The 12,973-nt window shown below is 39.3% G+C and overlaps 3 protein-coding genes across 3 annotated transcripts in view; 2 read left to right on the forward strand and 1 right to left on the reverse strand.

Annotated features, from left to right (window-relative positions):
- The window catches only part of nxn (nucleoredoxin), a 69,396-nt gene extending 67,004 nt beyond the window's left edge, over positions 1–2,392 (forward strand). The window contains exon 8 of the mRNA XM_028045516.1: positions 1,007–2,392. Within this exon, the coding sequence (XP_027901317.1) occupies positions 1,007–1,189 (183 nt within the window). The 3' untranslated portion in view covers positions 1,190–2,392. The remainder of the gene's footprint in view (positions 1–1,006) is intronic.
- Positions 2,393–3,274: 882 nt separating this feature from the next.
- mrm3a (mitochondrial rRNA methyltransferase 3a) lies at positions 3,275–8,840 on the reverse strand. Its single transcript, XM_028045515.1, has 4 exons — positions 8,444–8,840; positions 4,982–5,226; positions 4,741–4,902; positions 3,275–3,973 (listed from the first exon to the last, which is right to left on the reverse strand). The coding sequence occupies exons 1-4, from the start codon at positions 8,809–8,811 to the stop codon at positions 3,405–3,407; spliced, it is 1,344 nt and encodes a 447-aa protein (XP_027901316.1). The 5' UTR covers positions 8,812–8,840; the 3' UTR covers positions 3,275–3,404.
- Positions 8,841–9,774: 934 nt separating this feature from the next.
- glod4 (glyoxalase domain containing 4) lies at positions 9,775–12,728 on the forward strand. Its single transcript, XM_028045111.1, has 9 exons — positions 9,775–9,936; positions 10,139–10,188; positions 10,262–10,382; positions 10,471–10,615; positions 11,634–11,770; positions 11,849–11,935; positions 12,012–12,125; positions 12,259–12,345; positions 12,445–12,728. Exons 1-9 carry the CDS (start codon positions 9,847–9,849, stop codon positions 12,508–12,510), a joined length of 897 nt encoding a protein of 298 aa, XP_027900912.1. The 5' UTR covers positions 9,775–9,846; the 3' UTR covers positions 12,511–12,728.
- The last annotated feature ends 245 nt before the right edge of the window (positions 12,729–12,973 follow it).

A 12,973-nucleotide genomic window follows, 5' to 3' on the forward strand; every position in this document is an offset into this window, starting at 1 on the left:
GTTTCTGTGTTTGATGATGTAAAGCACTTTGAAATGCCTTGCTGCTGAAATGTGCTATACAAATAAAATTTGATTGATTGATTGATGCACTCTCTGTTCAGTGTGCTAATGGAGGACAAACATCATAGTAGGAAAACTATTTATGCACTGTAATCAGGGGCTATGCTAACTTGTCTGGGCATTCCCAACTGGCTCTGCTAGCTGAAGCTTAGCCGCGTGGAGGGTGATTGACAACGCTAAGACCCGGCTCCTGGCTTTGATTGGTTTGTTTCTTGTAAGCACTTGGAGAAGAAATGTTATTTTATTTTTGTATTGCAGTTTCTCAGCTCCACCATAAACAAGATTTTGCTTTGATTTGCTCTCAGATTATATATTTGCTCACTTGTTTCTGTTTTGTCATGTAAATAAGACACTAAAGTATTTTGTAGACACCTATAAACTTAACCTAAATTCTATCTTAGGTTTTAACAAAATAAATCAAAAGAAGAGCCACAAAAATGCCTAACAATCAGAAGTTTGATGATACATCAAACTTAACCGATACGGTGTCAATATTGATATCGGCGATACTGACCCTGTGTCTACTTGGTATCGGATCGATACTAAAGTGTGCAGTATCGGACACCTCTAATAGAAACATGTCTCGGCCCTTATGCGTAAAATAATTTTAACCAAGCATAAAAAGCATTTGTTTATTATTAGTGTAAGCAACATTGCTCTGATATAGTTGATGAGGTCTAGTTCCTATGGCAGATAATCAAATATGTGAACCAAATATAAACACTGTGTACATCTACTGTATTTCATGAGACAGGTTGCTTTTCAAAGAGTCAGTCATCTAACACTTCCACTACTCTGAGTTTTGACAATGACTAGCATAAGAATCCTCTACTGTCAAGTAGAAATATCTAAAAAAGTTGGGGGTTTTTTAAATTACAATTGCTCTGCGTCTTCACATCTGGAATGTTTCCCTGCGACGTGACGCAACATTGTTTCCTTCTTCCAGGACGACATGAGCGACTCGCTGCGGGACTACACCAACCTCCCAGAGGCGGCGCCCCTGCTCACCATCCTGGACATGTCGGCTCGTGCCAAGTACGTCCGCGACGTGGAGGAGATCACGCCGGCCGTGGTGGAGCAGTTCGTCAACGAGTTCCTGGCTGAAAAGCTCAAACCAGAGCCCATCTAAAAGAGAGGCTTTGAGCAGGAAATGGACATGCAGAATGAGACTGTCGCTCAACCCAGATCCGTTCTCTCTCTCTCACACATACACACACACTCGCCTCCTCTCTCCGTCTCCCCTGCTCTCATTCACCTCCACTCCTGACTGTTAGAAACAAATGTCTCCTTACGGACATTTTGACCATGTTTTTTTTAAAAGTCCTTTTCCTCTCTTTATGGAGTCCTCTCTTTCTCCCGTGGTGCCTTGCATAGTCCATACAGTACGACGGCGTGTTGGGGCCATTGCAGATAGAGGGGAGGGGGGGGAGAAGAGTACATTTCTGCCCAAAATCTCAAAAATTTTGAGATTAATTCCTGAAATCTTCTAGAAAAAATATGGAAATTTCTGAGTTTGAAAAGTGTAAAATTTTCCACTTTCAAAATGAGTTTGAAGAGTTGAAAATCTTCTACATTGAAAGTTTTTCTACCAATTTTTTTGACTTTTCAAACTCAAATTTCTTTGGGGGTTTTTTTCTAGAAAACTTTTCCGATTAATCTCAAAATTTGAGTTTTTCTACCAAATTTTCAACTTTGGACCTCAGAAATGTCCTTGTTTTTTTTTGGTTTTTTTAGATATTTTCAGATGTTTTGGTGGAAATGTACTCCTTTTTTTCTGTCTACAATGGCCCTACTACACCATCATAATACAGTAATATATAAGGATATTCTGTTTTTGTCTTTTTTATATATATATACACACATTAGCATTTTTTTGAGACGTGGAGACAACCTGAGAATCGATACAGTGGACCTACTTATTGAAGCTGATGCTTTGCTTTCTAATCTCACTGCAAGATCTGTGTTGCTTTTGGTTTCTGTATGATGCTGAGAAAGAATAAAAATGCAGTCATGTGGTAATTCACCTGTATAACAGAGGATCGGATGGATGTAGCTGTAGGCCTATTTAAACAAAACCGTGATGGGTGCTCACTGTAATCGGCGTGCAGCTCACTGCCAAACGACTCGCCGGGTGTTCATGCTGGTTTCATCTCAAAGTCGTTTTGAGGATTTTCTGTGAAGGTCCCCGAATGGGGAAAAAAAAAATGGACGGGATATTTCTACGATCACAAAAAGACAAGAGGCAGTTTTGAGAAGCGTCGAATGTATAAACTCTTATATTCTGTTACTCCAGTCATGACTTCTCTAACACATTAAAACTCACTGGCAAGTATAAAGTTTGTTTTTGGGATTTTTTTTTTTTTTTAAATCAACTTTTGACAGCTAGCTTGCTGAGTGCCAAGGCTATAAGCATGGCTGCCAATGATGATAAAGTTATTCTCTAACGGTAGATTGTTTCTCTGCCATTAGCACTTAGCCTAGCTAGTTTGGACCAATAGTTTACCTTTACAGTCCAAACAGCCACATTTGGCCTTAGTTCAGCTAAACAAAACAAATTTAAAGTTACAAATATGACATCAGCTTTTGAGGAAAAAAAGCCAAAATGTCTACCATGGGGAAATTATTTTTTCTAAGCACAATTTTATTTATTTTAGGTTGAAAAATAAAGAAAAACAAAACTTCTGCATTTCCTTTCATGGAATGTTAACATGCCACACAGTTTCCAACCTAAAGACACAAATTGGATCTAAAAATATTGATATTAAGTTTCAAATTCAATAGTGGCATTGCAGTTAAATTATTCCAAGGATTCCTGCATTTTCTCTATATTTAAAACAGTTGGTTCTTATTGTTAGCTAAAGTTATTAATAGCCAATGCGGAGGGTCTAAGAGCCAAGAAATAATTGGAAAACCGCTAATAGAGCAACAGATTTTTTGTAGGATAAAAGGTGCTTCACAGACACTGGGCAGAATAATACCATTGTTAAATTTTCTAAATGACTTGTTCATACCAAATCGTTTTGTCCTGATGCAAAACCCCCTCAAATTAAGAGTATACTTTCTTTTTACCGACACAGCAAAAATTTGGTTGTCTGAACAAACACATTTTGTCTTTATCATAGAAATTTCTGAAGAGCTGCAGACGAAGTTTGACCTTTGAACCGGCCTTGAGAGTAGTTGCTTCTGTTTTCAAAAGGATTCCAGGATTCTGAGGTCAGGAAAAGGTGAACTTTTATTGAAACACTATTTTTTTTTAAAATAGGAGAAAGTAGATCTTCAGTTTAAATTTATGGGTTTATTACAGGACTCATAATTATACAGTTTACACACTCTATTCAGCTTATTCATGAGAACTTCCTCTCAGCCTTAGACTGCCTCTTCTTCCCAGCAGTCTGTAGAAGCATGGACAGCTGCTTCCTGCCCTCAAACAGAAGGATGCTGGCGGCCATGGCTGAATTCAGACTGTCCACGCCTGAGACGATGGGAATAAAGAGTCTGGAGCCGTCGGTTTTCTCAGCTAGCTGCACCGCCTCTGTGCTCAGGCCGCGTGTCTCTCCGCCTATCACCAGAGCCGTGGGACTCTGGGCCCAGTTCTCGTGGTACAGTTTGGTTTCCACTCTGGGGAGGGAAAGACCCTCGTCCTCCGAGTCGGAATCGGAGTCCGAATCGTATTCCTCGTACTCGATAGTTTTCCTTCTAGGTGACGTGCTGACCCAACCGTAATCTCCCGGCTTGGACAGCTTGTTGGTACCGTCTTCGTCGTCAGTGTCTCTTATGTCAGCCACGTGCGCAGTCACCGATTTAGGGAGATGGTTTCTGATCTCGTCCCAGTCCAGATTGGGATAAACCGGGAGTCGGAAATGGGCGCCCATTCCTGCACGCAGGACTTTGGGCTCCCAAACGTCAACACAACCTGTTAACAAGTCAATGAAACGATTAGAATTCCTATATTGAAAAGAAAAAAAACGATGTGAAAATTGAGAAATATTTGCATTTTTTAGATTTATAGATGGTTATAACTTGTATAAAATCATCACGTCGTTTGTCCGACTGTGGTTGTTAGACTTTCTTCTCTCTGACAGTCTCTAAAAGTCATGTAGAACTTTTAAACAATGCGCAAATTTTATGTGAGAGTTTGGGCTGATATCGATATCTGACATAAATATTGCTCTTATGGTGAATCAAAATGTACCCATATATATTAAATGTCTACGCATTTAATGTCGTGGCTCTTTGGACCTTCCATAATGCCTCTTAACTTTGACTCAAAAAACTAAAAACGGTTATTTTCTACATACAGATATGTTAGCAAATTCTAACATGTGGTTTTTAGCCATTTTTCAATTCATTCCTGAACTAAATTTCCACAAAGAATGACAATTAAATGGTACCAGTAATATGTTTTTAGATCTGTTTGCCTTTAGTTTAAATCCTAAAAGAAGAAATAAAACGCTGATTCTATGAAAATGACAAATCTCTTACAGTAGATAAAACGTTGTGACAATTGTATCCCTAAATGAGTTTTATTGGCTCTTAGGTTGTAAAGGATACAAAACTCACCAGCTTCCTACCATATGTGTTCTTTCATGTCGAAATCTGATCACTGTGGAAATATTTCCTATAGATTTAAGATTAATTTTTCTATTTACACTATAAATGGACTTTACGGAAGAAATCTACCTTTGGTAAGGAGGACGTCATGACAGCCAGCAGCAGCTGCACATCTCAGCATGGTCCCAAGGTTACCAGGATCACGGACGTTGTCGCATATCAGCGACAACGGCAGCGACAGACCTCTCTGTGAAAAACTGAGCCGAGCAGGATCAGGCCGGGCAAAGATGGCTGCAGAAAAACAACAAAATCAAATTAAGAACTTTTTAAACACATCTGCATCTTCATAAACTGGACGAACGATCCTTACCGATCACTCCCTGTGGGGCAACGACGTCGGACCAGATCTTGATATCCTCAAACTTGACCTTGACTACCGTCGCCCCCCTCAGCTTGTCCAGCGGCAGCTCTCGGAGCCGATCCGCCATGCTGAAGAACACCATCTGAGGGCGGGCGCCGGCCTCCAGGGCGTCGCAGATCAGTCGCCTGCCCTCCAGGAGGATTTTACCCTGCTGCTCCCGAAACTTCCTGGATCGAGCAACGCTGACCAGCCGCCTGCAGAGAAGCAGAGCGAGCACAGCGAGGTAATAAAAAAAAATCTAAATCAAGCTATATCCAGAGTGTTGGTTTGCGATCAGAAATCAGAGAGAATCCAGAAATTGTAGAGCTATGAATTTTTTTCCTTCATGCAGTTCTTCAAACATTTAATTCCAGTTCATAGCATGACATGCATTCAAACAACAGGAGGGAGAATCTCCCTCTGATCTAAACCACCTGACTTTTAAAGCACTGCCTCCTACAAGGACTAATTAAGGGGCAGAGACAACATTTACATTTCCAGACAGGAAAAACATTTGTACTAAACTATATCCCTAGAAAAATATTTACATAATTCCAACTAACAACTTCAACACTAAAACAAAAACAATCTGGGCCCAAACAAAATCCAAAAACATCTCCACTCCCTCTCATGTAATGTCCCATCACACAACCAAAACGGTAAAAAGATGGAAAACGGACTTTCATTGTACTGTTTTCCTGCCTGTAAACAACGCGAGGAGGCTAAGCTATTGGAGCTAATGAAAAGGAGACAAATGTCCCAGGTCAGCGGTGAGACGTCCTGATATTACGTCCTCCAACATCCCAAGATATCTACGAGTTTGCTCCAGACATGTCCATTCTGGTGAGTGTCTAAATTCACTTTGTTGGTGGTGTGTCATAATTTTTTGCTATGATTTTGTCCGGGTGACTCATGTTCAGTTTATGTTGAGTTAATTTAAGTGGGTCAACCTTGTTTAAGTTGGGCTTATATTTTTTTTAGTCCGAGTTTTGTCAGTGGACATCGAGGTTATTCCATTATTGTGTAGTAAACTATTTTACTAGTGTTATCAAATTTACAGTATTAATACTGATGTGTGTTCCAATATGTCCTCTTCAAGGCAAACCGACGTATGAAATGGATTAGCTCAATCCAGACTGAATCTGGGTCACTGCGAGGTAAACGCCGCAACATCGGCCCGACCTGCGCGTCAATTAAAGAGGCGATACAGCAAAACCATGGTGGATCAACAAGTTACAGAGACTGTGTTTTCATTATTTCCACCAGAAGATGTAAGTAATGAAAACACAGCCTTGCTGAGAGGAGCTCAGCAAGGCTGTAGAGCAGGGGTCTCAAACTCTAGGCCTCGAGGGCAGCAGTCCTGTAGTTTTTAGATGTGCCACAGGTACTGGAATGAAATGACTTAATTACCTTCTGCTTGTGTAGATCAGTTCTCCAGAGCCTTAATGACCTAATTATTCTATTCAGGTGTGGTGCAGCAAAGGCACATCTAAAAGTTGCAGGACTGCGGCCCTCGAGGACTGGAGTTTGAGACCCCTGTTGTAGAGGAACAGGAACCATTTGTGTTGGAAAATGTGTTCAGTTGGAAGTGGCTGTTTTCTCTCATTTCATAATTTAATGTGGTAAACATTCATAAAATGTTTGATTCAAGCTCTTCAAGTTGCATGTAAACAGATGAGATGAATCACATTTTAAGTAAAAAATTTGATATTTAAAATATTTCAAGTAATAAACATACATGTAATGAAAGATTATATTTTTAAATCAATATTTTATGTGACTAAAGTAAACAATTATATAATCAGACATTTGCAGTAAACATTTAATGTAAACAATCAAACCAGATGAAAGAGCCCATCTTTAAACGTTTAATGTGTAATTAAACAGGTCAGAGTAAACAATAAAGGTGACAAGTAAATGTTATGAAATAGATCACACTTAAAGGAAATATTTGTTGTATTTAACATATTTCTGTAAGAAGTGAACATGTAATGAAATAGAGCCTGTCCTAGAATTTTATGCAATTGAACATTACAGGTAACAAATGTGATGATCATCTGAGCTAATACATTTTATGAACATTTAAAAAATAAAAATGTTAAAATATAGAATTAGTTAAATAAAGGGGTCAAAATGTAATAAAGATACACAGTCTAGTAGAATAATTTCACACAGATTTTGAGTTAATGGGACACGATTTGGAAGCTATTGAAGAAAACATATTTAATATTAAAATTATTTAAAATATTGAATATGACTTAAAATTTTAATGGAGGATAGTGTGCCTCGTGTTATAGCATGAATTACCACTTTTTTGTACCCGTTTGTCACAAGGCATTTATTTACAGGAGTGTTTGGTTCGGAAATGGACGGTCCCCAAGTGAACCTCCGAACGCGGTAGAGAACAGCTGGCCGGAATTAGCGTTCATAAATCGGATCAACCTTGAGCTAAACGCCCCTTACTCCGCGGAGCGCGAATATCCAATATCCAACTTGAAACAACTTCACTGCGGTCGGTAACACAATGAAAACGCCGGAATAAAGTTTGTTTTGCTCTGTGGCCTTTAAAGATGGCGCAGAGCGACTGCGCGAGACGTAAACGTCATGCGCAGTGACGTCAGTTTCAAAGCTCTGTAGAGCTGTTGTAACCACACTGTTACTTACAGAAAAACATTAAATACTTGAGCAGTATAATTCATTATTTTTACTATCGTGTGGTCACAATATCTGATAAGGGCTCTCATATTCCGTGCCGTGTATATGTACACAAAAGTTATAGTATTAGTTTTAAATTCTTTGTTCGGCTTTTTCTTCTTCCTTTTGCGGTTTTATTTACCATCTCTTGTAAAGCTTACGTCTTTGGCGTAGCACAGTGTTAACACGCAACAGCGCCTCCTTGCGGTCACAGAAAATATTGTAACAGATGAATGAGGAGTTGACGTAGAGATAAATGGAATCATGAATCATTTTTCTTCCATTTCACAATTATGCAAAACTTTGTAAGATAAAAGTCATTTTGTGGTTCTAATGTAACAGAAAGTTTAAAAAAATAAATAAAGAAAGAAAAATTCAGTTATTCAATATAATAACTAAAGTGTCTATAGGAAATCCACAGAACAAACGGCATGAATAAACGAGAATTAGTGATGTTTCTCCCCAAAAATACAGTTATGGGACATGAAAAAAGGAAAAACAGTTGGATTTTTTTATTTTATTTTTCGGCACTAGTCAATCCGTCAGGATGTCCGGAGAAAGACATGCCGCAAAGGAATAGAGGAAGGGGGTCCAACTCGGGAAAGCCGAGTTGAGGTATGTAGCCCCGGGGAGCAACACCTGTTAACCACTGTGCCACTCCAATAATAATAATAATAATAATAATAATAATAATAATAATAATAAACAAAACAAAGCTAAAGTAGAGAAACTGCTTACGATAATCTTTTATCTCCTGGTAAAGCCCTCTCATAGCGCAGTCCGTCTACTGAATCCTTTGTAATGTTAGCATGGGGTTGCTTTGCTGTCTCACTCCTCATGTTAACAGCGTCGCTCCTGTCGGGTTGTTCTCCAGCTCCAGCTGTAGGTCTGGTCCCAGCCTTCTTCTTCTCTGCTGCCTGTGGATGATGCTGCTGCTGCTTTACAACTTTACCCGTGTCATTGTCAGGAAACAGGACCCTGACTGGTTTCCTCCTCAGGCCGCGAACAAAGCGCTTCGATTCCACTATAATGTCGCTTCTGGTGGAAAGAAAAACATTTTTCTCTACGGGCAAAAGACGTATCACGCCTCTTATGAGCGCAGCCATTTTTTTTTAAATTTCTTCTTCCCTTGTCTGGAGGAACTTTTTATTACAACAAAAAGGCTGGGTGCCGCCACCTACCGTAAGTTACCTGCATTTCTACGTCTATTATTACTCTTTCTTTCCCAGTAAGTTACTAACCCGCTCTTCTTTCAAATGATCCATAATGTGTAACTGTTTAATTAATATCTCAATTTAGTTGGATATAATTGTTTGTTAAAGTTGCGATTAAACCTACAGGTGCTCTGTCAGCCACGGTCTCTAACCACATGGTGCATTCAAGTACACGTCGTAAACTACATTTTTATATTATCAAAGGTATTAACGGTTTTAGCATTTCATAAATGGCAACCTTGATCAACCCTCAGCTCATTTTACTGTAAATAAATTAACTCTCGACAAAACATACCGCAGCTCTAGTCACTTTTGCAATTGTGCAAAGAGCACGAATTCTCTTTGATGATTTGCAACCGAATTTGAGCAGGATGTCTTTGGTATTTCGCTCATTTTATTGACATTTGCAGTGTTCTTGGAATGTTTGTGACGCTTTTGTCCATTGCACCTCTGATAAGAACTTCTGGGTGTGCAAGATTCCCAATCGGTGCTAATTTAAAGAACTGGTTTTATAAGGAATCTAGACTGCATGTCTAGATGTCTTCTAGCTTAAAACCTCCACCAAGTTATACGGAATTATTATACACTGAAAACGGAATCTTCACAAATTACAGTGTCTATACCCAGGTGCCATCGTGTACATACATAATCGAAGCTTCTAGTATTTTAATAAACTATTAATTTATATTTTGTCTCATTAAATTAATAAACGATCAGGTCAAAAGATAATTTTATTGTAATAATACATTGCATTATAGTTCAAATGTTCCAACATTGTTTTTCTCTCCTTTTTGGTCAGGCGGCATTGCTAACAGTTGGTGAAAAATCCGAGGTAATTGGAACGCAACACTTCCATTTAGCGCTCGACGACGGAGAAATCGATCGTTCAGGAAGCTTAATCGAGCTCTGCGTAAAGGAACAGCAATCATGGCTTTGAGGCGAGCTTTACATTTTGTTTTTAAAGTCGGCGACCGAACTAAAAGTGCCACGTTCTACCGGGACGTCCTGGGCATGAAGGTAGTCGACCTGAACCGAACATAGCGTCCAAGTTTAACGTCAGTTGTTCAGTGTTCTCTTCAGGTTTTATGACGATTAGGATTTTTTTTTTTTTTTTGCACAATCCCTACAGAATTCCTCTTTAGTTGAGGATGTGAAATTGCTGGTTTTTTGGTTATGAATCCTCTTCAGTTACATTCGCATTTCTCCTATTTCCCTTCAGATTTTGCGACACGAAGAGTTCGAGGAAGGATGCAAAGCAACTTGCAACGGGTAGATAATGACACCAGTCTGCGTGCACTTCGCACCCACAGGGCTAATAATTCTTCACATTTAAATCTTTCAGCCCCTATGACGGAAAATGGAGCAAGACAATGGTTGGCTTTGGTCCGGAGGACGACCACTTTGTGGCGGAGCTCACGTACAACTACGGGGTGGGAGAGTATCGGCTGGGCAACGACTTTTTGGTGGGTGAAGGTGGATTTTGGACACATCGTGAAGGGCAATCTGTGTTGTGGAATGAAGCAGCAGCGGTGAAGACATTTCTGTGTTTAGGGCCTCACCCTGCAATCCAGCCAAGCAGTGAGCAACGCCAAGCGCCTTGGGTGGCCCCTGACTCAGGTGGAGGAAGCTGTGTATTTAATCCAGGCTCCTGGAGGATATCCTTTCTACATTCTAGACAAACAGCAGCCTTCCCACGGTGACCGTCTCCTGCTTCTGCTTTAAAATGATTCTCCCCCATTGTGGCTCTTTGTTTATCCATAGTTTCTGATCACATTCTTTAAAAAGTTGCATGTTTTTCTTTCTTTCTCTCTGCCTACCTATCAGGCTTTTAGAAGTAACTAGCTTCACTCTATGCTGCCTATCTTTTTACGTTTTCCACAGTTATGGAAAGAACTCGCCCCATTCTACAAAAGCTTTTTTTTCTTTATTAGAATAGACAATTCATTTTGTTCTAAAATCTGAAAATGGAAAGAAATTTTAGCTTAAATTTCTTAGTTTACATAAAACATTTTATGTATTATATATTTATTTTTTAAAAACATTTGTTGCTCTAGTGAGTGTTTATTTTGCAGCAGCAATAGTATGGAAAAGGTTGCTGACGCCTGACCAATACTACTAATAATAATAAATTTAATTTGTGTACAGCTTTTCTAAAAACTCAAATGCATTTTACAGGAATCAAGCAAAATTACAGAACACAAACATAAAGATAAAAAAACATTTAAATATGGAGCACTGGACATAAAAGCAACATCATAAGTTCAAAACAGGACATTAATCCTACATTATGAGCTCTGTTATCCATCCTTACAGTCCGTACTTTCTAAAGGTTCCATATATATAAAGCCTGACCTCTTTAGCAAAAGGTCTTCATAAAGTCATGTTGCATTTTTAATAATTACATATTTTCTTTTCTGGTGAAACACCTGTAAATTGGGGGTGTTTGAAAGTGGGTAACATGTGGAAAAAGTTAAAAATATGTATCACAACCGCCTCCATGAAATGCTTTCCAATGAGAATTAAGCTGAATTGATTTATCAGATTTTAGAGCAATATGAATCGTCTTGGCACTCAAGTTTCTGGAAGGAGACGGCGGCGCCTGAATAACGAAATTAGCAAATTAGTCAGATTGTGTCTGTCCACCGTCAGACCTGTGCCCTGTGTGATCACTTTCAATAGGCCAACATCTATAATCACTGATCGTCTGTCTGCAGACCCTGTCCAGAAGGTTTGCCTTGGCGTGTCGGACCTCCAGAGATCCACCCGCTACTGGGCCACTCTGTTGGGAATGACGGTGATGGACGAGAGTCAGGACGAAAACACTGTGCTGTTGGGTTACTCTGACTCTCAGGTGAGTTACCAATGAATAATAAAGACATAAACATTACTAGTTTGGCCTGGTATATTTCCATGTTTTGTATTTGTTCAGTGTAAGCTCGAGCTTCGGGACACTGGCGGGAAGGTCGATCACGGAACGGCGTTTGGGAGGATGGCGTTTTCGTGTCCACGCGGGCAGGCAAGCTGCGCTTCCTTGGACCGTCTCCGGACTGGTTCTTTTGAAGAAACGTGACAGACGTTTTCCGTTTTTGTAGTTGCCCGATATTGAAGCCTTGATGAAAAAGGAAAAAGAAAAAATTCTCAACCCACTGGTCAGCCTGGACACCCCTGGGAAAGCCACGGTCGAAGTTGTTATTTTAGCCGACCCCGTAAGTGGTTTTTTTAAATTTTTTTATTTATTCAAATAATGTTGCAATCTTTTTCAAAATAATCAAAGTGGAAATAGTAAGCGTGTTTTTATTGTTGTTATTATTATTATTATTATTATTATTATTATTTTAGGACGGGCATGAAATTTGTTTTGTGGGAGATGAGGCGTTCAGGCAGCTGTCTGCTGTGGATCCCAGAGGAAACGAACTGCTTGATAAGGTTGGAATTATTTCAAATTTCTCTCTTTAGGCTAAGCAGTCTACATTTTTGGTTGTATACTGTGATTTTTCTGTTTTTCCACTTGTGTTTTTTTTTTAGGCTATAGCGGAAGATAAAAGCAATGAGTGGTTCGCCAAAAACAAAATGCAAAAGCCCGCAGCCTGAGACGGAGCCGTTCTGGGGCAATAACTGCGGACCAGCAGCGATGAGATTCCGAATACGGCACCTGTAGAGAAAAATGTTTCATAATGTCATTTCAGTTCCGCTTTCACAGAAAGTCAATTTCCCAAAAGGGAAGATATGAATAAAAATATGAAAAAGTGTGGTGTACATTTGTAATTATCTTGTCGTCAGTTTGATATCCCAAAAATAAAATAAGACTATTTTTTTATAACCCATATATAAATATTATAAATTAATATGTATGAGATTTAAAATTTTATTTAAAAAAACATTTTCTGGCGTGGTTTCGCCACCCCTATAAAAATTCTCTGGCGTCGACCCTGGAAACCGGAAGAGAAATTCCCCAAAGAACTCAAGATAGTTTGTCATTTGATTTGCGCTGTTACGGTGATTCTGTAAATGACTAACCTGTCATACGAAGTGTGGCTGAAGGGCGAAAAGTAAC

This window comes from Xiphophorus couchianus, chromosome 18, assembly GCF_001444195.1.
Source record: "Xiphophorus couchianus chromosome 18, X_couchianus-1.0, whole genome shotgun sequence".
Lineage (NCBI taxonomy): Eukaryota > Metazoa > Chordata > Actinopteri > Cyprinodontiformes > Poeciliidae > Xiphophorus > Xiphophorus couchianus.

Excerpts from the sequence above, each read along its gene's own strand:
- mrm3a (XM_028045515.1), bottom strand. The coding sequence starts at position 8,811 with ATGGCTGCGCTCATAAGAGGCGTGATACGTCTTTTGCCCGTAGAGAAA. Across the intron at positions 5,227-8,443 it reads CCAGGAGATAAAAGATTATC|GCGGCTGGTCAGCGTTGCTC; the intron begins GTAAGCAGTTTC and ends GCTTCTCTGCAG. Across the intron at positions 4,903-4,981 it reads TGCCCCACAGGGAGTGATCG|CCATCTTTGCCCGGCCTGAT; the intron begins GTAAGGATCGTT and ends GTTTTTCTGCAG.
- glod4 (XM_028045111.1), top strand. The coding sequence starts at position 9,847 with ATGGCTTTGAGGCGAGCTTTACATTTTGTTTTTAAAGTCGGCGACCGA. Across the intron at positions 9,937-10,138 it reads GGGACGTCCTGGGCATGAAG|ATTTTGCGACACGAAGAGTT; the intron begins GTAGTCGACCTG and ends ATTTCCCTTCAG. Across the intron at positions 12,126-12,258 it reads TTGTTATTTTAGCCGACCCC|GACGGGCATGAAATTTGTTT; the intron begins GTAAGTGGTTTT and ends TTATTATTTTAG.